Genomic DNA, 25209 nt, shown 5'->3' with positions numbered 1-25209 from the left:
GGCATAAGGAAGAAAGATCTCTGGGAAGGAGACTTCCTATAAGCCGTGATAGCCGTAAGTGGACCCTGATGGAGGGGTACTTGAGGCGCGACCTGGCCAAATGTAAGATAGGGCAGAATAACCTGTTCCTGACCTTTAATAGGGTCAAGAGAGTTGTCAAGACACCATAAGAAGAACCTCTTCCACTTGAAAGCATAGGACTTCCTAGTAGAAGGTCTCTTGGCTTCTTTGAGAATGGTCATGCAGCCTGCTGGGAGATCTAAATGTCCATACTGTATGACCTCAGGAGCCATGCCGTCAAGAGAAGGGACGGAAGGTTGGGATCAAACACCTTCCCCATGTCCTTGGTCAACAAGTCTGGACGGCAAGGAAGTCGCCGTTGCGGGACTTCCGACAGCTGGAGCAGATCCGGGTACCACCACTGGCGTGGCCACTCCGGCGCTATCATGATCATCCTGGTGTTGGTCCTGTAGAACTTCTGAATCACCGCCAGGATCAGAGGCAGGGGAGGAAAGACGTACAGTAATGTCTGCGACCAGTCGATCAAAAGTGCATTCCCCCGTGAGCCTCTTTGGATGAACCTGGACGCGAAGACGGGGCATTTTGTATTTGCGGCATCTGCGAACAAGTCTATGTCTGGTACGCCCCACAGACGACAAATCTCCTGCGCAACTTCTTCGTTGAGCTCCCAGTCGTGCGCTTCTACGAAGTCTCAGCTTAGGCAGTCTGCTTGGACATTTTGTATTCCTGGCAGATGGACTGCCACAATGGATAGGCCTCTTGCCAGTAGCCAGTGCCAGATGGATTGCGCTTCCAGGGATAGCACTCTTGACCTGGTACCCCCCTGTTTGTTCAGATAGAACATTGTTGTCGTGTTGTCAGTCTGAACTTGAATGTAGTTGGTGCACAGTGACGGATACAGGGATTTCAGAGCCAGATGAACGGCTCGAAGCTCGAGGAAGTTGATGTGGTAGCCTCGCTCTCCCTCGGACCTAAGGCCTTGAACCTGAAGTTGGTCCATGTGAACACCCCAGCCTTTATTTATGCAATTTTTAAAGCGCGCAAATACCCAGATGGGTGTCTCGGCGCCTTGAAGAGATGCATCCGTGATCACTGACTGCGACGGAGGAGGAATATGGAATGGAACCCCGCGGAGAAGGTTGGAGCGTTTCATCCACCATTTGATCGAGTCTTTGGCACCTTGTGGAAGAAAGACACGGTCCTCCCAGTGACCTGACCTCTGAGACCATTGGTCCTCCAAAGCCTGGTGCAGTGGCCTCATGTGAAGGCGTGCATTAGGCACGATGTAGATGCACGAGGCCATCGATCCCAGGAGAGTGGACACTTGCCGAGCTGTGGAACTGTGACTGTCCAGTAGAAGACGACACTTCAGAAGCATGGGTGACAGTCTCTCCTCCGAAGGACACACACTTGCTTGAGCGGAGTCCAGGGATGCGCCCAGGTAATGAATCCGTTGGGAAGGATAGAGCACTGATTTCTTGTAGTTGACCTGCAACACCAATGAGTTCATCAGGTTGAGACAGAAGGAAAGATGGTCTTGAAGCAGCGCCGGAGAGGAGCTTTTCAACAGCCAATCGTCTAGATAAGGATAGACGAAGATCTTCCTTTTGCGAAGAAAGGCAGCCACTACCGCCATGCAATTTGAGAATGTCCTTACGCGGATTTGAGGCCAAACGGGAGCACTCGATACTGGTAGTGCTGGCGTCCAATCTGAAACCCGAGAAGCTTTCTGTGCTTTACTGAGACAGGTATGTGGAAGTATGCGTCCTGCATGTCGATGGCACACATCCAGAACCCTGATGGAGATGGGGAAAGATCTGATGCAGGGCTAGCATGCGGAACTTTTCTTTCCGGATGAACTTGTTTAGTAGTCGTAGGTCTAGAATGGGCCTGTATTCTTTGACTTCTCCTCTTTTTTTGAACTAGAAAATATTGGGAGTAGACTCCTTGCTTCATTTGCATGGAAGGCACTCTCTCTATGGCTTTCTTCTTGAGGAGGGTAGAGACTTCGTCCTGCAGCAACTGACTGTGGAAATGGGGAAGTATCTTTGTTTGAGGAAAAACTTGAGGAGGAGGTGACTTAAACCTCAGCAAGTAACCATGCTGCACAATACTGAGCACCCATCTGTCCTTTGTTATGGCTCTCCACTCTTCCAGATGATGTGACACACTCCCTCCCACCGGAGTGGCGAACAGTTGCGGAGGAAGCAACAGCTCAGGGTTTGGGAGGTTGTTTGGAGGCAGACTGCTGCTCGTTACTATTGTTGCCTCTGCCTCTGCCAGGACGTCTTTGCTGAAACTGGGTTTTCTGTTGAGACTGAGAAGACCATTGAGGGGTGTGAACCCTCTGCTGGTAAGAACGCTTATCCCCTTGACGAAAGCGCTTTTTAAATTCCTTGCGCTTCTCCAAGCCCACAGCCTTCACAGTGTCCATTTCGGATTTCATTTTTGTCATTTCATCATCGGCGAGTGGACCAAAAAGAGAAGAACCATTGAAAGGGAGATTCAAAATCTTTTTCGGGGCATCCGGTTTCAGGCCCGTGAGGCGGAGACACGCCGAACGACGAGAGCAGATTCCATGGGAGTAGCCATGGGCCACGAGGCCAGAGGCGTCTGCCGCGGCACGGATGACCTGGTTGGCTACAAGTCCTCCCTCCTGTAGGATTTCAACAAAATCCTGTCTATCTTCTTTCAGGAGCTTCTCTGTGAAGCAAGTAACGGAGTCCCAGAGGGACCTGTCGTACCTCCCGTACTTCTCCAGTAGAGCAGAAGCAATGGCCACCTTCATATAAGAAGCAGAGGTGCTGCATACCTTTCTGCCAAAAGAATCCATGAATTTGCTGTCCTTCTCTGGGGGCACCGAAGAAGAAGTAGAGGCTGAATGAGACTTCATGGCAACCGCCACGATCACAATCAGCCGGGGGGTCCGATCTGAGGAATAAGGGGTCCTCTGCGGGAGCCTTATACTTCTTGGCAAGCTTTGATGGAACAGAACCTACCACTGCAGGCGTGAGGAAGGTCGCCATCGCAGATTCAAGGAAGCCGGGAACCAGAGGCAACAGCGGTCCAGGCGCTGTGCGATGATGAAGTGTGTCGAAAATTATAGATGTTGAGACCACAGGAGTATGCAACGAGATGTTCAATTTCTTTGCTCCCCTACCCAGCACATCTGTAAAAGTTGTAATGTCATCAATAGGCGAGACTCTTGACGGAGGAGTAGAGGAGAAGGTCGGAGAGTAGTCCTGGACCGTCGACCTCGTGGAATAGGACCAAGTCGGAGACCTGGTGCGTCATCTGTGATTAGACCTGTCTCGATGGCTGTGCCGACCCCTGGATCTAGACCGATGTCTAGAATGAGATCTTGGTCTGGGAAAACGTCTTGGCTTAGCAGGCGCCCTGGGCCTTACCGGAGAGCGTGATCTGGTGGGAGATCTCGGTCTGGGTGTAGGGCGTGGCCTTGGTGGAAGAGTCTTCGCAGGCCTGACCGGAGTACTTGCCCTCGGAGCAGATGGAGAGTACATGCGGGAGTAATCCGTAGATCTGGGGGGCGCTTCTGGCGAGATCTCCACGATATTTAATCCAGGAGATGAAGATCTGTCCCCTGATGACTTGGAGCCAGGGGACTGCACAATCACAGCGACCGGTTCGCTCGACGGCGAGAGATTCAACGTCGAAGACGTCTGTGTGACCAATGGCGTCGAACTAGGTATTCCCGACGTCGATCGTCTATGCCCCAGCGACCTCGACTGCGATCTTCGGCGTTGAGTCGGTGACCTGGACGTCGATCTTCCTCGACGTCGAGTGGAAGGTGAACCCTCATGTCGTCCTCTCGACGTCGATCTTCCTCGACGTCGTGTGGACGGCGACCTTCGACGTCGTGGCGAAGGATATTGCTCTCGACGTCGTCTTGGAGTCGACCTCCTCGTCGTTGAGTGGTGGGATCTAGACTATCCTCTCGACGGCGGCACGCCAGCTGGCGGCAATGAGGGAGCCGTCATGACGCTCGACGCTGACCACGTCCGGGGTGGCGGAGAGTGTCTTGACTTCGACGGAAGCCTTGACATCGACGGAGACTTTGAAACAGCAGCAGCCACAGACTTCGAGCCCCAAGTGGGGCGTCGCGACGTCGACTTACTTGGCTGTGACGGAGATCTTCGACGTCATGATGGTGATCCAGAAGAGCGCCTGGGTCTCTTCGACGGCGACTTCGACTGAGATTTTCTTCCTTCCTTCCTTTTTCTGGAGGCAGGAGATGTAGAACGTCGCCGTTTTTTTTTTTTTTTAAATTTTTTTTTTTTAAACCTTTATTGAGAGACACGTATCAGTACAAGCGCAGGCCTACAACCACAGGGGCCGGCCGCAAAATCAGGAGAGTCAAAGAGGAGCAACATCAATGTGTACGATAAAATGAATACAGGATAGACGTGGAAAAAATTCGCTACACAGTAAGCGCCAGGATAAAAAAGGTTTCATTTTATGATTTATAGAGGAGGCAGCAGCCATATCTACCAGGGCGTCATGCAACATATACAGAAAAAGAGGGGGGGGACGGGAGGGATACAGCCCCCCACGCAGTCAGATAACCACAGTAGGGCGAAGCCCAAAGACATCCTATGCCCCTCAAAGGGTTCAAATATAAAAGACAAATCATAGCAAGCGATTGAATGGGACTCCACATAAATAGCCCTCCCGCCCCGTAACGTCGCCGTTTTTGAGGATGCTTGCTTGAGGAAGACGGTCTGGGGCCTCCATCTCCACCCATCTGATGACTTTTGTCTTTCTCCAAGAGAGCATGAAGTCTGATGCGCTCTCTATCTCGAAGAGTTCTCCTAGGGAACTTCTGACAGTGATGGCACTGGTCAGGGTCGTGTGAAGCTGGAAGGCACACGATGCACACAGAGTGTAGGTCAGCCAGAGCCATCTTCTTGTCACAAGAAGGACATTTTCGGAAAAGAGGAGGCATTCTGACAGGAATTATTTTGTGAACCACCACAAAAAATAAAGCAGAAGCCTTAACAAACCAGAAAATGTCGAATTCTCTGAGAACACCTCACAAAAAACAATATTTTCAGTCAAAAACTGAAGAGCTCAAGCTCCAAGATCTTCACAGAAGGAGCCAGAAAAAAGAACTGACCCAACTGCCACCTGTGGTGCACCATGGGAGCAGGGGGTCGCCTTCAGGTCTTAAAGGCACAGTACCCCTACTCTAATGCCTTAAAGGCAAGGTGTCAGTTTTTCTTTGTTTCTTTATACTCTACTGCAGCCTACTGGCAAATGCCTGCAATTACAGGTTTTTCCTATGGCAATAAAGCATTGTTGTGTGCAAATGTTTACTGCTCTCTTTCTCATCCTTAGGGGTTGTGAGAGTATTACTGTGTTTATGCTCATTTCTGTAATTTTGCGGCAGTTATGCGAGTTGTGAGATGTTTAGGCTGCAAATATATGTTTTCACATATAAATACATATATATATTTATATGTATTTTCTATATGCTCAGGGATCCCGCACATGGGCGGGGATTATTCATAGATTATGACTATTGATGAGTATCCCTGGTTGAGAACAGTGAGTTAGAGAAGGAGGCGGGTGAAAAGGGAACAGCCGATCAGCACAAGAGAAGAGGGCAGGGAGTTAGAACAGCAGGCTGGGAGGGAGAGGGCTGCAGATTAGCAATTGTTGCCAATTTAGCTCTGTCACTTAATAGATTGGTTTGCACCTCCGCCATGATGTGCAGCCAGTAGTTTGTTTTCCCGCCGGGCTGTCTTCCATCCTTCCGAGGTTGGTATTTGAAGTATGATTAAAAGCTGGTAATAGAAGTAATGGCTATTTACAGCGCTTACAATCTGCAAACTAGATGGTTTAGGGTAAAAACTAACACAGAAGGTTCTGTGGGTCCATTTTACACCCGGTCAGTACCACATATGTAGACCTGTAAATACTCACAACAACAGTTTATGACATAAAAGCAAAAAACAATTTCACTGGTCATGTTTTACAAAATTATATTCTCCTTGACATGTTAAAAACGGTCTTGTGAGTGAAGAAGGCGCAGTGCCCAAAAGTGCAAGTCTGGAACAAAAGTGATACCCAAATGTATACACAATCATGGATCCATGCTAATTCTTTGTGCGTTAAATACTAACTCATAAAGCCTCAGTGACTGACATTTCAAACCTTTCCTAAGATTTTGAGGCTTCATCACGTCGCAAATTGTGCCATCTGTCTCATGTACCTAAGGGAGTACAGAAAGGCCTGTTGGGCACTGGTTAGTGCATAACAGCCCAATCTATGTGTGTGACCTACCTCCAACTCCGTACTAGATACACTTCAGAAAGGAGGTGCCTTCAATGAATGCACTACACAGTAAAGAAAGCACATTGTCTATTTTCCATCTGGTATTACCCACAACATATTGAACTAAGGGACCCGAATTCCCGCCATTTTCAAAATCATGCAACCTAGCCTCATGTTGACCACTAAGGTCAAATTGCAACTTTGTGCACGCAGTCTGTGTATGATATGTACCACAGCAAGTCCAACCTATACTATACTTATGTCTCTGTTGTGTTTATACTCTTGGTAACCAGGGCCATCCATGATTATGGAAGCAGCCAACCAGTTACACATGCCAGTTCAGTAATTCCGGACAAAAGCACAACTCAGCTACAAAATAACTTGAATTACAATTATACACTCAAATATTGTATTGTTGCCATCAAAATATCCAAAGCTGGTTTAACAGTTCTGGATCTAAGTGCAATGAAATAAAACAACCATTTGCTTACACTTAAGCTATTGGCATTGTAAATGACAATGCCTTTTTATTTATCTGTTTTGAAAACCAATATATAAATAAATAAATAGCATTGTCTTTTATAATGCCAATGGCTCAAACTTTCACAAATGCGAGACCTCACTCCAAGCACACTGAAGGGGAGGGGTGGAGGAGGGGAATGCTGCAGGGGGGGGGAGGCCTATGTGTTTAAGGGAGGTGCTCAGCTGTGCAAGCAGCGCCGACAAAGTGAATCCGATGAGCTGCGACTAAAGGGAGGGGCACGGATGCTATTGAAGTGCAAGCACGGCATGGGGTGATTTCACAAAAAAAGCATTTGTTTAAAGAGCAGTTATGGAGACAGCCACAAAGTGCACTATACACATGCACAAGAAACGGAAATCTTTGCGACAGACGTGGAAAAAATGTACATAGACTGGTGGAACAGAAAGAAAGTACTGCTTGTTGACTGGATGGAAAGTTGAAGTGCAGGCAGAAAATAAACAAGAGTGAAAACCCACTAATGAACGGAGAAACACCAGAGCATGCGATTCAATCATGAATATGAGGGTGAGAATGTCGTGGCAGTGGTGTTTGTCCACATCTGCTCGGGACACAATCAAAGTTATCTAAAATAAACAAGCACAGACTCAGTCACCAGTCTCCTGTGCAGACCTGGAACTACAGCTGGGGCAGAGGGTCCGGGGTGGACGAGAGGGGTGAGCAGAGGCAGAGCCACTGGAGACGGGCAGAGAGCAGCTGAGACGGGCAGAGAGCAGCTGAGACAGGCAGACGGTGGCAAAGACAGAGGGGCTAGCAGAGGCAGACATAGGTCACTGGAGACAGCTAGCAGGAGAGACAGACAAGGGCGGCAGAGAGAGCGGGGCGAACAGCAGCAGAGAGGCCACTGGAGACAGTCGGAGAGCAACCGGGACAGGCAAAGGGCATCCAAGAGAGGGGGGAGACCAGCAGCAGAAAGAGACCACTGGAGACAGTCAGAGAGCAGCTGAGACAGGTAAAAGGACATTAGCGAGAGAGGGGCGACCAGAGACAGACAGAGGCCACTGGAGTCAGTCGGAGAGCAGCCTAGACAGACAGACGGCGGCAGAGAGAGAGGGGCGAGCAGCAACAGGGACACGTCACTGAAGACAGCCAGAGAGCAGGCGAGCGGCAGAGAAAGGGAAACAACAGCAGGGACAGCGAGAGGGATGGAGGATTGCAAGGACAGAGGGCAGCAGAGAAAGAGCGGGAGATGCAGAGACAAAGGAGAGACGACAGGGAGGCCAACAGGGGGAGGAGAGCAGAGACAAAGATAGACCAGAAAGACAGGTGAGAAGCTTGCAGGAAGAGAAAAATGTCAACGTAACGGGATGCTTTAGCTCAAAGAATTATTTATGCATTTTTTCAATCTGTAGATTTAACATCATTCTATATACCGATATATTTAGTATATGAAAAGCAGAATAGATTCTGGTGTAGTCACTGACGTGGTCTGCATAATTAATCAGAAGCTGAAAGGAAATAGAAGACTGCACGTAGGAAGACTCTTTAATCGATGGGCGCGAGGAAACATACAAGTAAATAAAGGCTCACAAGAGGGAGGCCAGCAAGTTCGGGAGCGCATTCCTTTGAAGTCTGATATGGGGGGGGGGGGGGGGGGGAGCGGCTTCCTTTGAAGTCTGATGCTGAGGCTCAGACATATGGTGGTGTGCGGGCGGCTTCCTTTCAAGTCTGATGGGGGGGGGGGGGTTGGGGGCGGAGGAGCAAATGGCGAGCCCGGCGCCCATGCATTGGCTATAATCCGCATTCTAAAGCCCTCTTGGTAGGATTTTCTGGTGCCCCTCTATATCTCTCGCATAGCGATTGCTTACGCAATAGCTATGCTTGACCTAAAAAATGGCACCTTGTTTCAGAAAAAAAAGGTTTCCATCTTATAATGCACTGAAATCCCACTCTACGTCCAAATACTAAACTGGGCACATATCTAGTATTGACACAATTAAGGGTTATGATTTCTCCAAGAATAGTTCTTCCTATAAGAAAAGCCACAAAGGTACTAGGTTTGTTTTAACCCTTTAATGGTGGAAGTATCTCATTTGGAGGATTTTTCAAAAACTTCAAATGCTTATTTCTCCACAGGATTGAAATATAAATCTGTAACAAAAAGACAGGCATCAATGTTTTATTTGGACGGACTACTGAGTAAGATTATTAAAATATGGGGTGAGGGAGGGGGAGAGGGCAGAGTATACCTTTTTATAAAGTTAAATGTTCAAACATTGAGAATGTTCTACAAAGTAACAATAAAACTTACCAAGCTTAATTTTTGGGTACATTATCAGTGTCACTGTATGTTCAAGTCTGATCTTAGGGTTTCACATTTCAACTGTACACCTAAGCTATTTGGAGGCTCCTGCTACTGGAAATGGAATATTTCAAGACGGATGTCGTGTGAAAATCCATGATTGTGGAAATCGAATATAAAGGGTGTATGTTTTAGGAAATACAAGCTTCCCAAAAAAAGAATTTTGATAGCATTCAATGCTTACCCTTGCTTGATGTCTCTTCACTTTGGCAATTTGATCTCCTTTTGCTTCCATTCGTTTCACCAGGGACTCCAGTTCTCTTTCAAGGTCCTCCTTTATTCTGGATGTGCGTGCCTCCTTAATTAGTTTCATTAACTCTTGATACTCACTGATCATGAAAAAAAGAGTTGATTTAATATAGTAGTAATGCAATTTACCTACAAAATTTACGCATACAATCAACTTTTACAATTCCATGTTGTAGTCACTCTCTTGATTTGCACAATACTTTTTATAAGTGAACTGTAAGTTGCAAAATGAGAAATTTCAAGAAAATAGAACTTAGCCCAGTAATACGCATACTATTCCCTTGTTCCTTACAAACGTTGACTATTGCATGAATGGATGAATCACAGAGAGGCTGCTGTCTGCTGCTTTGTAAGATATTTTTCTAAGGTATGGCAGCAGGAGGAAATGTTGCAAAGCACAGAATCCCCTTCATATTTCAGATTAGAATACACTGGGGAAAAAGGAGATGTTTCTAACCTCGATTATTCAAACTGCATATATAAACATTCAAAAATTAAAGAAAGAAGAGAACTGATTATTACTTAGGTCATAACGGAGAAAGTACAGATCAGTCCAGATTCTCTCGTTAATCCCAGTCAGAGCAGTTCCTCATTTTATGATTATTAATTAGGCAGCCTGCCAAGAAAATGATAAGTGAACTGGAGATCTAGAGAACCTGTTGTATGGCGTTTTAGGACCAGAGTGAAATTTTCCCGATTCATGCCCTTATATAGGTACAATTCACATTGCCCTAATATAAGCATAGAAATCATACCCATATTTAGACATAGCCCGTGCAGTCCAAATACAGGCATGGCTACTTCCACCCGTACCGAAAAGTCACAACGATTTCTTGGAAAATCGGCTTAAGTAGTCAGGGACATCCCCTTGCTTGAATATTGATTTGTCCAAGAACTCATGGAGTTTTCAAAGAACTACCATTCCCTTGGGGTTCTTTTCTGACGTTATTATGGCCGACTTTACGTCAAACTAGGCACCTTCAAGGTATAAATATGCCTTCACTTGCTCTAGCAAACACACAGTGGTTTGGAGCAATTCGACTATCTACTTGCCCGACGCTGCTCGCTACAGCAAGTGCCGAAGGAAGCCCACCCTCCAGCTGACGTACTGATCGAGAAGCTGTCCTTTTTCTCGCTGAGAATCCAGCTCCAGTGTTTTCAAGCTCCCCTTGCGGGGTGTTGGGAAATCGAGTCCCGAGACAGATATACCAGACCTCCTTCATTGTAAACTAAGGTATGGAGCTGATTAGACCCTAAGAGAAATCTTGGATAGATTCTTGGCAAAGAATACTAAACCTATGCTACACCACACTTACTTACTCCTTCCCTCGTACTAGACTTAGGTTAGGTACATTGGGGTAGGAGTATTTTAGAAGCACCAGTTGAGTACTTTTAGCCATTGTTATGGCTTAGAAACCATACAATGCTTTTACAGTATTATTTTATAATACTCTTCTCGCTGTATGCATTATACTTTGCAACCTGCATTACGATTGTAGCAGTTCATTTCTTTTACATGAGAAAGAAGACTGTTCAATAAATCCTTTTAGTGAAAACGTCCGTCTCTCTATTTCTCTGCAACTCTGTTGAAACGAAGCATGCACGATTGACTGAGTAAAATATCTAGCTACTGTTTCCATGACTCTGAAGATACGTTTATTCTTGGGGAAACAAAGTTGTCATGTTTTTGCGGTTGTCAGAAACTAATCCCTTCTTGTGAATTCGAGAAAGTTTCTAGTGACCTCTGAGCTAGCTGGCACTCACAATTAAGTTTAATATATTCGATAGAGACCTAGTCGACCTCAGTCCGACGTCAATTCTATAGGATATATTATTCCAATGCGCAGAAACTATGGGGAATATAGGAACTACACTACAAACCAGAACACAGAATCACCGTCTCTGCGCATTATAACCAGGGACAGGTCTTCTGCCAAGCTCCCATAACACAAAATAAATTGCAATAATGGTAACCATACTATGTAGATTAGTTACATTGGCACACCGATAAGGCCTGATATTCAATGAACCAACACACAGCATATCCAAATGAATCCAATACACCATGTATGCTTTAGGAACTTGAAAAGAATATGAAATAAACCTAACAATATGTGAGGCACCAATCATGTTGAACCTCAAAAAATATGTTGCTATACGCAGAGACAGTCAAATAGTTCATGGTAGAAAAAATAAATAAGTGTTCCAGAATAAGGGAAATTCACCCATAAATGAAATAGCCTAAAACATGTTTGCAAAGGTTTCTCTATTGAATTGAAACCAGCATCCTTTCTTAAATGTACATGTCTGCTTCACTTAATAGCTTGTAAAAGGCAGAACGTACATTTATGTGGCCATGCATGGTCAAGATCATTCACTTATGTGATTTAACATTTTTTAATAGCACATATGCACCATGGATGTATTACTTAAATTTAAAATGGAAAATATGTTGGATGTTAACTGAATATAGCAGTTCATAGATATTGTACAACATATAGCATAAACATTAGAGTTAAATCTGGGATAATCACATACCTGTATTTTAAGGGCTTTCTAAAATAGGGTTGGGTTGAGATGACAGATTGAACAGACAGTTGATGTTCGCATCCAATTATAAAGCTTTGAAACTCATATTTAGATCGGCTGCAAGCATGTGCTGCGAGGCATTCTGTATTAGGGTATGCACTAGAAGCCCCGCCCACTCTCCCCCCATATTTGTCATTGGTTTTGCGTCATTGTTCTTCTTAAATGCTGGCTTCTGATTGGTAAATAGGCTTGTTAGTCCCTACTTGGTACCGCCTTTGTCTCCATATCTTGCCGCCCATAAGGAATGGACCTTTTACTGGTCATGTTACACGGTCTGCTTTATCTTGGCTGTGCGCACTACTTTGATTGTTTTTTTATTTGCAGCGTGGTCCGCTTTCACATTAGCGGCCACGCTTCTTTACTTAATTCATTTGCATGCAGCGCGATCCGCTTTTACTTTAGCGGCTGCGCTAGTTTAAAGGAGTCTTTTTGCCAGGGAATGGATGGGGATCAGAGGAGAAGATGCTTCTAGGTAACAAAGGCAGCCCCTACATGCGTGACTGAGGGCAGGAAGTTTAGGGGGTGGTGCCCATTACTGCTCTGAAAAGCACTTCTTTTGTCCCCTTGCTAAAGGCTGAGGTGGGGTGGGTGACAATGAAAGGCGGAGGGGGCGATATAGAGCTCCCATCTGAGGTCTGCAGTGTCAATGGGCACAGAACTCTGCTACCCCCTTTGTAACTTTTCTCATCCAACCAGGTCAAAAGTTCTGAAGGTGCGGCAAGAGGGCGCAAAACAAATCCTTGACAATAAATAATAATTAAAGTCGCATGGGAGAGAGCGAGAGCTCAATCTGTGGCGCTGTTATTAACAACTTCCATCCTTGCAGGAATTAGTGTGTGGAGCCTCAGCTTGTAAGCTTCGCAGGTCTATGCGTGAGCGGGTCAGGCATGTCAGGTGTTTGCTTTGCATCTTCGGCCTTGGAGTCCTTATTTTATAATGTGATAAACGACACTAGGCGTCACAAAATACAAAGGAAACTCCTGAAGTCACAGATTTATCACCTTAAGTCGAATCAGGGGTGTACCGCAGCCCCCTAAGGTGCAAAGGACTAACCCTGGGTGGAGTTTTCGGGGTTACACGGTGCACAAAAAACTCTGCAGTGCTACGCAGAGCTCTGCGAGTGGTGGAGTTTCTTTGGATAAATGCAGTTCACTGTGATTGTCAGTGCCAGGTGCTTGTCTGCACTGTGCAATCATCGTGAAAGGCATCATGCACAGTGCAAGCGAGTGCTGCTTTTTTGCCGCTCGAGTAAATTTTTACTTGAGCTTCAGCTTTTTCAACGCGAGTGGGCGGTTTCTCAACGCGAGTGGTTGTAAGAATACGTGACCACTCACAATGAGAAATCTGACTACCCGCTTTGAGAAATCTCGCTGGGAGGTTGATTTTCCTCGCTCGCCAACTTGATGTTGACTATCGCGAACGAGGAAAAACCTCACAGGGAGGTGGATTATACTCGCTCGCACACTTTCGTTACCGAAAGCGAGCGAGGGCAAAAAACTCTGCTCCGCTAAGTTTCTAGGAACTCCGTGAGCTCTGCGCAGCGCGCAGTGCGACAAACTCTGTGAGCGGAGCGTAGTTGACCGCCCAGACTTACAGAAGACCCCACCTTTCGGAGGTGCCCCTTCAGTCTCGGATTTACAGTGTGCAAATGGGGGTCCCAGATCAGAGGTCGTTTAGAAAACTGAGTGGGTGATTCCCTTCATTTAACGTTATGCATTGCTTTGAATGCCATATTGCCTCTTCCAGACTCCTCGCATTGTCTCCTGTCAGACGTGGGGTTGTGGGTTTGCCTATCTGAACAGTAGAAAAGTGCAGTAAGCTGCACTTTGCCAACCAGCTACTGAAAAAGTTACTGCAGTACAACTCAAGGGCATAGGTTTAAGGGAGAAAATAGAAATATGGTATGAATGATAACCTGGAGTCTTTATCTGAAAAGGCTGGGGAGGGTGGCCCTCAATGAGTGGGATGAAGGGAATGCACTTCTGATGCAATGCTTTTACACTTCTGCTAGCAGAGGTCACTAATTGGTTATTTGTAAGAAATAAGGAAGCTGGACCTGAAAAGTGCCGAACGTAAAAGAGGCTAATAACACAGGCAGGTACAATACAGCATAGAGGTAGTTTCCGTCACTACAGATTTTAAAAGCTAGCATGTCTAAAAAAAACATACATGCAAGACAAACATTTCTACTTCATGCCTATATGACAAACTCACAGGCTCATTTGATCAAATTCTTCTTGCAGGGTGAGTAAAAGCTCCTCCAGGTCTTCATAAGAGTGGGTCAATGTAGAAGTCGGAGCCAAAGACCTTTTGCTATTGCCAACTTTGAGAGTACTACTCTGTTTTGACGCCAAAGGGATGTCATTCACTACACGGTCATTACATAGTGCCTTATTATGCTGTTTCATTAGATGTAAGACATGTTGTACATTAGCTCTGACAGAATGGCTGGGGCTAGTTGACTGAAAGAAAAAAAAAGAACAAAATTACATGTCTAAGTTAAGTTTTGTGCTTACACATGCTAACCAAGAAACATAATCACGTACTAAACACCAGAACTTAAAATAAAGGAGCAATTCAGAGACGTGCAGTGCTCAAAAACCTGAAGCAAATGGCACTGTCATTTCAAATCTTGCAGTATTCAGAACAAGGGGAATTTATGATGCCAAAAGACCTAAAGACAAATGTTACCTTTATGGTGACTGTTTTCCCTAATCCAACATACTTACATAGTCCCAACCAACGGTTAAGCAGATTTGTAGAAGTAGGAATGGAAACATTTTAAAAGCTGTGTTGTGTATAGCTTCTCTGAGGGTGTTGCCCACCAAGCACATGCGTGGCGAGCTCAAATGACACTTGCTTGACAACGGTAGAGAGTGTAAAGATGACTAGTTGTAAAACACACAATCAACCGCAAGGGTATCCTGCCGCTGCGCAGGGATGTGTATCTAGCCGTGCCTTTGGTAAGCTTGTTTAACTGAAAAGCCAGGTCAGCCTTTCGTGGAATTCAAGAGAGAAGGAGTTTCTAATGTAGAGTGGAAGGCTGTTCCATGCTTTAGGAGCAATGTAAGAACGCCTGTCCTCCAGACATGGTTGTTTATGCATGGGATGTGTGCGACTAAGCATGGGATGTGTGCGACTAAGCATGGGATGTGTGCGACTAGGAGTCCTGCATGGATGGTTGATGGAAGGACATGTGGCTGCTCAAGTAGGGCCCAAGTTGTGTAGTGCCATGAATGTGTGTGTGGCATTTGAAATTAGCGTGTTTATGGATGTGGAGCCCCCTGATGTGTGGTGGGATGTGAGTTCTGTCTAGCAGGTTGCGAATGAGTATGGCTGACTAGCTCTTGTTGGTCTGTATTCTTCTAGTGAGCTGCATGGTGACCCTACCGTACAGAGTGTTCCCTTAATCCAACTTGATGGTGACTAGAGCGTGAGTGACAGTTTTTCTAGTGCTGTTTGGGAGCCATTTAAGGATCCTTATCAGGTCTGAAAAGAGGATGCTGTGACCGCATTGACATTTGCAATCATGACCAGTTTGCTGTGATTGATTATTCTGAGGTGACATACCTGGGTGCTGGGTGAAGACCAAAGTTCAGTTGGCCACCAGTTGAAGTCTCATGATGGTGTTCGTGGAGAAGAGCACTACGTCTGGTCGGTGCTGAGCTTGAGACAGTTGGTTTTCATTCAGTTAGCAACTTCAGTCATGCATGCAGTGAACTGGCTTCTTATATTGTGTGTTTTGTCAGAGGGGGAAAGCAGGAGTTGCATGTCATCGGCGTGAGAGAGGATGTTGATGTCCCGTGCCTGGATGACGTTGTCCAGAGGCACCATGAATCTGTTGAAGATGGTGGGGTTGACCTATGAACCTTTAAGTGCTCTGCATAGGAGTTTGCGGGCTTCTGAGTAGTAAGGTGGCAAGAAGTAGCAGATCCAGTGGACAGCGGATCCTTGGATGCCAATCTCGTGCAGGTGTCTGATGAGGATGGGGTGTGAGACCATATCAAATGCAGCTGAGCGGTCCAGGAAAACAAGGGCCGTCATGTCTGTGAAGGACTGAGCGGCGTCAAGTAGCTGGTTGTTGCTGAGGCATTGGTTGGGTTTTCTAAGACCTTTGCCTGTTATGGTAGGAGGGAGATGGGTCTGTAGTTGGAAAGAGTGGTTGGTTCAGCGGATGGTTTCTTAAGCAGGGGCGTGACAGTTTCCGGGTGTACCGGAATGTGGCTGAGTCGATGGAGGCAGTGATAATGGCTTTTAGTGTTATGCTGATTTGTAGGAGTCCTTTGGTGAAGGCGTCGTGGGGACAAGGGTCAGATGAGGACTTTGAGCAAATGAGCTTCACGATAGCAGCAATTTTGAAGGTGGTGACAGAGGGTAATGATGTCAGGGTTCATTCTTTGGCTGTGTTCGGAAGTTGAGTTTCAACCGTGAGGGGTTTGATTGAGGGTTAAAGTTGCCGTTTATGGAGGTGATGTGATCGGCAAGAGCTGTGTGCTTGGTGTTCCATATCTGGTAGTGGTAGCGTCGTAGGGCTGATTTAAAGATGTCTGTATTTGTGGTATCTTGACTTGTTCTCAATTTGCACTCCAAATATTTGGAGAGACGTTTCGGCAGCCTGAGTTCCCCTGTGTACCAGCTGGCCTGTGGTGAGGCTCTCGCTGTTGGGGTGAGCTTGAAGGGAGCCAGATATTTTTAAGAGGAAACTACCAACGCAATGATTATTGAAAGAGGATGCAAGAGAATGCCTATAGCTTTAGACTACCTTGACTGTATGAATGCTTTTGTTCAGGCAGGAGGAAGGAAAAAGTTCACTCGCCTTGCCAGAGTATACAAGAAACACTGCCTCAACCAAGAAAGCATGATGGTGCAAGAAGAGTACAAGGAGACAGACTTTGTAAGTGAGGTGAAACTCATGGAACACCTATGGAACAAAGGAGGGCTTGATCCAGAAATCACCCTGTCATGATGAAAAATTGTGAAATCTTCAGAAGCGCACAGGGTTTGCAACTCACTTCACAGAAATAAATAACTCTTGAAAAAAATGTTTCAGTTTTGTCACAAAATGCAGCAGCATTAAACGGTCTGTGTGTGAGATTTAGGAGCACAAGTTTCAAGCAAAATCAGGCTTCCTGCGCAGTGGAAAAAGAAGAAGGCAATCATACGACTTACTGGCCTAATTAGTGAGCCTGTAGTGCTAAGCATTAATTTCCACTATGAAGGAATGCTTAAATGCCTAACTAATGCAGAAGCTTGAAAACCACACGGCACCCAAGCAAATAGTGATTGAACTCTCATCCTTGGGTGATTGTATGCCTGTCATAATACTAGCTCTCAAAATATTGTCAAGGTAAGTGCAGATATTCACTTATTAACTCCCCTATAACAATATTTGGGATGTTGGATCATAGGATATCCACTGGTTCATATTTGGACTAAAATATTGTGGTCTAACACTCCTTGGGACGTCTCCAGTGACAGAATCGCAGCCATTGCAGATGCTTCTCTGGCGTAGTCTTTTTCCTTCTGCCTTTAGACTATCTGTTTACATGAAAAAAGATTTAGTTAAAAGGAAGTCAACTCCACAGGAAACACGTTGAAGCTGAGATGCTGCATGGAGAAACTAATCACTTTTCTGTCGCTCCAATGAGATCTTCCTCCAGAGGTTAATTGCTTTTTGTCTCTGAACATGAGAGTGCTGAAAACAAGAAATGTCGGGGTGAAACTGAAACCAGAAAGGTGATTAAGCATCTCACACTGTCCATTTCTAAAGAATAGGAGACTATGCCCATTGAGGACCTTATGCTCCTGCATCTGGGATTTAAAAGGTCACACAAAGATGTATCCTTACTGAAAAAAATGAAATTTAAGGACTAATGGTTAGGTGTTTCAACTCATGGAATGTGTATAGTTATCTGCTTATATTATGTGCCTTTAGGTTGTGCACGGTCCGCAATGTGGGACACCAGAGTTAAGTCCTTCTCCAAAGTTGCCCATTCTCAAATATATATATGGCTAGCCATTACAGAGGTGCCGACTGGGTGTGGCTTTAATTCCTGATGTACAACAGAGCTGTGATACTGTTTATTTGAACCATGCATGAATGTATGTATGTTCATAGCACAAACCTACGACAGAGGAGGGCTGTACGCGTGGTTTTAACCCTGAGATATGGCTCAAGAGTCTTTAGAATAAGGTAGGAAATATTAGGTTTTTATCATAAAGGACTTCACTTATTTTTGAATTGCAGAAGGGTGGAAGCCTTTGTGATGTAGATCGTGTTTTTGTTCTATATCACTGGTATGAAGACGAAGATAGGTTGGCTTCTTGTCTTTATCTTGCATTTTTTCATCTCCAGTCTGGCGATCTTCTGGCTACTGTGTATTTAGCCTCTCAACCAGTGCTATATCAGTCTGTTTTCGATGGCTAGAAAAGGAATGCATCTGATCATGAAAATGCTGCTGGCCTGGAAAGTGGGTGGGGGGTCCCAGTTTTACAGAGCTGAAAGAGTGTGAATTCCAGACTGATGAAATTTCCCAACTTCATTAAGACTGAGCTAGAAAATCCTTTTGGAGGCTAAGAAAAAGATGCAGTTGAGAGGAGTTAAATATGTTACTGGTTAAGGAGGGTGGTGAACTGGCAAGTAAGGAACATTTTGAGTGCTGTTGAGGTGGCTAGAGCGCTCATCAACTGGAACATCCCATAGCCTCTGGCGCCACAATAAGGAAGCTGAGAATAAGGGATTAATGCTGATGGGTCTCTGTATGTAGAATGAAAAGCCCCTGAGGTGCGTAGGGACCCATAACACCATCTTCATGGGACTGTGAAGGGGGTTCCATGTTATTTAACTCCAAGCTACACTGGCTTCAGGATTGGAGAGTTTCCGTTGGCTTATTTTGTGCTCAGTGGAAGAGAGGTTGGAGGTAAACTACTCTGCATCATTTGTAAACAGGCTGAAATGCAAACAGGTAGATGAATGGGCCTTAGTTAATAGCTGCAGTCTTCAAGTGAGTGAACTCTACTGTAATCACAAACCTAGAGTGGGTAATAAGGTCAGCTGTGGGATGTTGGCTGATTTGCTAATTGGCAATGCAGACACAGTTTACTGGTTTTAAGTTTGAATGGGGAGGGCAAGATGACAATGAGGCTGTTCAGAGGACAAAACCACGGCTGTACACATATGTACTGCCTGGTGAGAGATAGAGGATAGGGAAAAGACTAGCTAGACACCCAGGACAGGTGTGAGCGTGGTGATGAAGGATATTGCCCATACTGAGACACAAGCTATATTCCTCTCTTGACTGTGAATGAAAAGTGAGGTGCTTGATGGCTTATCTTGAGTGGAAGAGGTGTGGCGCCGCGGCCAGGGCGACTGACGCTGGACGCTGGGGATCACGGTACGATCCCCGGCTACGGTGGCAGGGGTCTGCCCAGCACCATGTGACTCTGGGCAATAGCTCGCTTAATCTTCCCGACTGCCCCCAGCGCCTTGACACCTTTGGGTAATTGTTCGCGCTTTCCAAATACTGGACATTTACATTTAGAGTGGTATACGAGCAATAGGGCTATCCTTCAAGAAAATTATCAGTCTCATCAGAACCATGCACATTTACCTAAAAAAGGTCATGGACATAAATACTTCTCATCACTCAACACACACTCGAGGGGATCATGCTCATATACCACTCTGTGGGGTCCTACTTATCCAAATATGAAGCTGACAGGGAAGGTGGATTTGTGACTGTACACTGATGCATTGACTCAGGTAAATGTAAAAGGCACTGATATTGACGACCCAGAGTTGTATGAACATCTACTACACAAGTGGTCTGAATTTAGGGACTCCCTGTTTACATGGACAGGGGAGTTTAGCAATAACACACCTGCATGCTAGACAGGTCCACAGTTGCAGACAGAAAGTTAAAGGGGTATCAGTGTATTGATACAGTGTCAGGGCTGATAGATGTACGGTGAAAACTGCCCCTAGGCCAGAATACAAACTGGAGTAGGTCTTAGTGTAAGCCTTGACTGACTGTACTGAAAAGGTGGGCACAGAATTTGGCTTTCAGTGGTGGGGGACAAGATTGGATATTTGAGGATTGTCATTAGCTGGAATATGAATAAACTGTGTAAAAGAAACTATCAGATTCCCCTGGAAAGGTTAAAAGCCTCAGTGACATGATACATTAGATTCCACTTTCTGCAATACACTGTATCTCTTTGCTGAAAATGGCAGCTTTTACATTCTTCCTGAAAATTCAGCAGTGCAACTTCTTGCTAAACTTAGACTTGCAAGTGCGAGGCTGGTCTGGGCAAAAGAACAAGCCCATGAAATGGAAACATTGCTACAACTGCGTGCCAGAGGGGAAGCTCACAGCTAATGGTCTAGAAACATACCACATGGCTGTCCAAATCAATTATAGAGATCTGGTTGGTGTTCACAATACTTTTACTTTAAATGTGTGTGTTGGGAAAGCCTTGGTACGGCATGTGTCTGTGGATGGCGTCCTAGTGGAACAATGTGGAAAATCGAAAGGACACAAATGTTCAGGAGTAAGTTGGTGGAGTGTGGCAGAGACTTGTTGCGAAGCAAGGCTTGAAGCTGGCAAAATAACCTCAACTATGATGGAATGACATCCCAGATGTCCACGTCACATCAGAAAATGAGTATAAGACTTTGCTGCAAAAGATACAAATCCATACACTTGAGAACTTTCATTGGAAAGACACATATCTAAGCCTTGCGCAAGTGCGGAAAATGGGTGAGCTCACACCTGTTATCTTTACCAAATGTAGGATCAGGCATGTAATGAAAGGGCTGACTGAGGGCTTCCCAACTCACCTGACGACCTTCAGTTTGGTAAACCGAACTATATTATGTGTGACAACAGGAGAACAGTAGGACAATCATTTGCTCACTGCATAACGTTGCGATAAATAAAATAGCTAGTTCTGAAGTGGCTAGGAAGTTCAAATGTGAATTTGTAGAGGGTACTGAAATCACAGATACGTATTGTGGACTACCTATTGTTGTCAGATAAAGCTCGTATTGACCCCAAAAAATTAAGTCAGTCCTATCCAGGGACCACAGGGTGTTTTATCGGATGCAAACAAGGCCTGGGGGTGTACCATGATAAGTAACTCTTGAAGGGCTGTCTGTCAGCAACAGACAACAAGGAGAGGCAAAGCTAGTAACTCTTGCATTTCAATCAATTTACCTGACCTTTGCAATTGCTTTTGCTGATGCTGCCCTTCATCAGCAAACAGAAAAAATGTGTAGCCAACGTAAAACATCAACCCCGCCCCACTAAAACACGTGGGATGAGGGATACTTGTGCGTGCATCATCACACATATACGTGTACACATCATGATGTTAGAGTAGCAAAGCAAACACAAGGAGATGATGGACGGATCGCTGAAACTCTTCAGACACCCCCCCCCCAGTCACAGATCTGGGCTGAATCCATCATAGTTCTTTAGTTCACTTCACCACCCCGGTTCAGACCCAACAATATGCAAATCAGCCTTGACCCTGTGTCTCATGGGAACAATCCAGCCCGTACTGCCAAGCCAGGTCTTCCCTATGCCGTAAACAAGCATTCTGGGACCGGTGTCAGGGTAACACCCCACATCAGCCAGGCTAGCTTGAATCCAGTGGCAAAGTGAGCGAGGGACCCACGTCTGCACATCACCTGCCAACTTCGGGCGAACAAAATAAACACAAGGATACTATGGACGGAGTGCTGAAACTTTTCAGACACTCACCCCCAGTCACAGATCTGGGTTGAATCCATCATCGTTCTTTAGCTCACTTCGCCACCCCAGTTCAGACCCAACCATATGAAAATCAGCCTTGACCGTAAGCCTCATGAGAACAGACGTACCCTACCTGACAATCCATGTCTTCCCTGGCCTGCAAACAAGCATCCTGGGACCAGTTACGGGGTAATACCCCTCATCAGCCAGGCTACTTTGAATCTAGTGGCAAAGTGAGCAAGGGACCCACGTCTGGGCAGCAACAGCATCACCCCGCAGAGTAAAAGCAAATCAAAACTGTTTTACATATTTCTATTATTTATTTTTGTCTTAAAGAAGCAGCTCATGAGTAAGTTGTAGATGATTGGCCGTTTAAATTTTCTTTTTTAAATGAAAGATTATGGGAACAGCAATTCTTTATCTTTCTTTTAATGTCGCAAAAAGTAAGATACTATTAAGTATGCACACAATTTCAATTTGATTCATGCAACTAAATAAAGTTTTGTTAAAGAAAAGACATTTAAGTCAAAAAATGCAGAAGATGCAGTTCTCCAGTGCCACCCAACAAAATATTATTAGAGTTGTACTGTACCAAAAAACAGAAGGATGTTGCTGGCAAGCCATCCGAAAGTGCAATTATACATATATATTTTCTAAAGTTCTTTCATTGTTGCTAGTGGTTGGATTCTGTTTACACAAACCACTTTGATTAAGTTGAAATGACATTTAAGTTACTGTATCAGGAGCTCCTAGTTTGGCTATTTTAGTATTTACACAGTCTCCTAGGGGTAGCCCTATTGTACTTGCTTCACTGTAAGTGCAACAATGGCATTACAATGCCAGAGGTACAGTAGAAAAACATCCATTTAGTAAAACATACTTCTTTAAGTGTCTATAAACGTTTAGAAATGGGGCATCTCAGAAACTAGCAGTTAGGTTGAATACAGGCGCGAAATATCCTAATTAAGTCACTATTTCCCAACTTAATGGAACTGTAACTGAAGTTCTCCAATTGTGATATCTTTCATGGATTCACATCCTTGAATCATCCCCAACATCAAAATGGGAGGCCATTGTAGACATAGTGATTAGTACAATGCTAAACATACAAAGAAAGGCTTTAGCATAGTCACAACATTAACCTATTTACACCATTATAAAAGCAGATTCTCCACCCTGCCCGACCCCAACCTATCGCAGTTCAGATTTCGAAGCACAACTGTTAGAAACGTCTAATGCAGGCGTGCCTCAGTTGAAGAAGGTGGGTCGCACGTGAAACTATGAATGATACAAATACTGGAAATCTTTAGTTGTATGTGAGTATCATTTTTTCTTCTTCGGTATTGGATCTTTCATATATTCACATACTTCAATCATAATAGCAAGAAGAAATTTCAAATTGAACAACATTTCGAGGCTGGATGTTAATGAAGGCTAAACACACTGATCTTATTGAAATAAAATATGTAGAATTGCTTTTCCTACAGCTGCATCTCTTTCTAGGGTTGACTCTAGACAGTGATGTTCAGCTAAAGTGTGTCTGTTTTTCTACGTTGTTGCCCTGCAAATATCCGCAATGGACATACTGGTGAAAAGATGTGTGCATACACACTTCTTGTTGAATACACTTTTACTCCTCCTTGGAGAGGATGCCCTGCTTCTTTATGACAGACCCATATTACTGAAGATACTCCGCAAGCTATAAATTGTTACATTAATGGTTTTCTTTTTCGTGGATGACTATAAGCCACCAGCTGTTGGTCAGATTTCCTGAATTGGTTGGTTCAGTCAATATAAAATGTCAAGCATTTTTAACGTCCAAAGAATGAAGTGCTCGTTCAGTTGCAGTATTTGGGTTTGGAAAGCAGGTCTTCAGAATTACTGGCTCATTCAGATAAAAGTCAGATGACACCTTGGGTATAAAATGCGGATTTATATTTAGGATAACTGTGTCCTTGGGATAACTATTATCTCTGAACTGGAGAAATGTTTCTATTAGGCTCTTCTAGCTCATGTAAGACTAAAAGAAGAGATACCAGGAGACATTGTGGCCATTTTATTGGCTCATAAGGACTCTTTGTAAACTGAGATAGCACCACACTCAGCTGCCCTGAGGGTGGAGGATGTTGTACAGGCAGAAAATACCCTTCAGTGACACCTTAACAAGTCTACTAGACTAACGGGATGGCTGATTCAGTACTCTTCTGAAATTTAAAATGGCAGTCAGATGGATCCGGATGACAAATTACTTACCTTCTTCAACACTCTTCCTGGTAGAGACTCTAGCCAACCGCAGATTCCGCACCCTTTAAATTCTTCACCAGACTGGGTCCAGAAACTTTTGAGCAGCACTGCTGCGTGCAGGTAGGAGGTGTAGTCCAGGACCGCACTGATGTTGTTCTGCTCCAGAAATGACGTGCAGAGCCAATATTGGCGCCATTCCATGTGCTGATATCAGTTGTTGGAGGCTGTCCACACCCCCAGGCGCAAAGCCCCAACAGCAAATTGCTACTGACGAGTGTGTAGATTCCTAGACTTTGAGATCTTTTTCCTGGAAGAGCCCATTCACAGAAAGGGTAGGTTCGGTGAGAAATCTGCAATTAGCTCAATTCTATAACAGAAAGTTTTACCAAAGGTAAGTAACTTGTTTTTCTCATAGAGGCTTCTATTCGCAGATTCTCACCTTTTGAATAGATACCAAAGCAATACCTATTCGGAGGTGGGTCTTTGAATAGGCTTAAACCAAAAAGCCCAATATGAGCCGAGCAGGTAAATGTAATTTGCACTTGTATAGCGCCTATCACCCAGGGGTCTCTAAGCGCTGTACGAATACCGCTGTGGAACCCTTCCTGGCCTGTTCCTGTGAGGTGTCCACTCCTGGGCACCCCAAGGTGAAGCCAGGAATCCTAGCGTTGTTAAGCCCGGTGTGGAGATTAAGCAAGCTATTTCCCAGAGTTGCAGAGTGGAACCCATGATTAGAGTAGGCACCAGGGTGAGAATTATCGGGTCCGAGGACATTGAGCCCAAGACCCTGCCGCGACGGGGATTGAACCCTGGTCCCGTGCCAGACCTCTGCCTCAGCGTCTGTCGCTCTAATCGGTGAGCCACACTTCTCCACAAGGTGAACTAGCCCTTTCAGCAAACCTGACTGTCTCGACCATACTGCCTTGTGAACGTGTTGAGGGACTCCCACGTAGATGTGTGGCAAAAGTCCAGGACAGAAACTTCATGCACCAATGCAGTAGTAGCAGCCTAGGCTCTAGTGGAATAGCCCTTGACCAGTCTGGCTGTTCCCTTCTTTGCTCCTGCGACACCTACAAAGAGGTTAACGTCTACTCTGTCTTCTCTATTACGATAGAGGTAAAAGTTCAGCTTTCCTTTGTGGTCTAGGCGATGGAGTCTCTCTTCTTTCTTAAAGGGTGAGGTGGAGCATAGAACTGCGGCAAGTTGATGGTTTG

General features: G+C 45.1%; 1 protein-coding gene across 2 annotated transcripts in view; it reads right to left on the bottom strand.

The window, feature by feature from the left end:
• Nucleotides 1–25209, bottom strand: part of CEP57 (centrosomal protein 57) — a 447591-nt gene that overhangs the window by 27430 nt on the left and 394952 nt on the right. Inside the window, exons 9-11 of one of the 2 annotated variants that reach the window (XM_078656987.1) lie at nt 14211–14458; nt 9343–9487; nt 8855–8947 (exon numbers count right to left, since the gene is read on the bottom strand). In XM_078656987.1, coding sequence (XP_078513113.1) covers nt 8861–8947; nt 9343–9487; nt 14211–14458 — 480 coding nt within the window. In that variant the 3' untranslated portion in view covers nt 8855–8860. Of the gene's footprint in view, nt 1–8854; nt 8948–9342; nt 9488–14210; nt 14459–25209 lie in introns of those variants that run through there. The other variant, XM_078656986.1, reaches the window with a different exon arrangement.

Source organism: Lissotriton helveticus, chromosome 8 (genome assembly GCF_964261635.1).
Source record: "Lissotriton helveticus chromosome 8, aLisHel1.1, whole genome shotgun sequence".
NCBI classification, from domain to species: Eukaryota; Metazoa; Chordata; class Amphibia; order Caudata; family Salamandridae; genus Lissotriton; species Lissotriton helveticus.
This window is presented reverse-complemented; position numbering and strand designations above follow the sequence as displayed.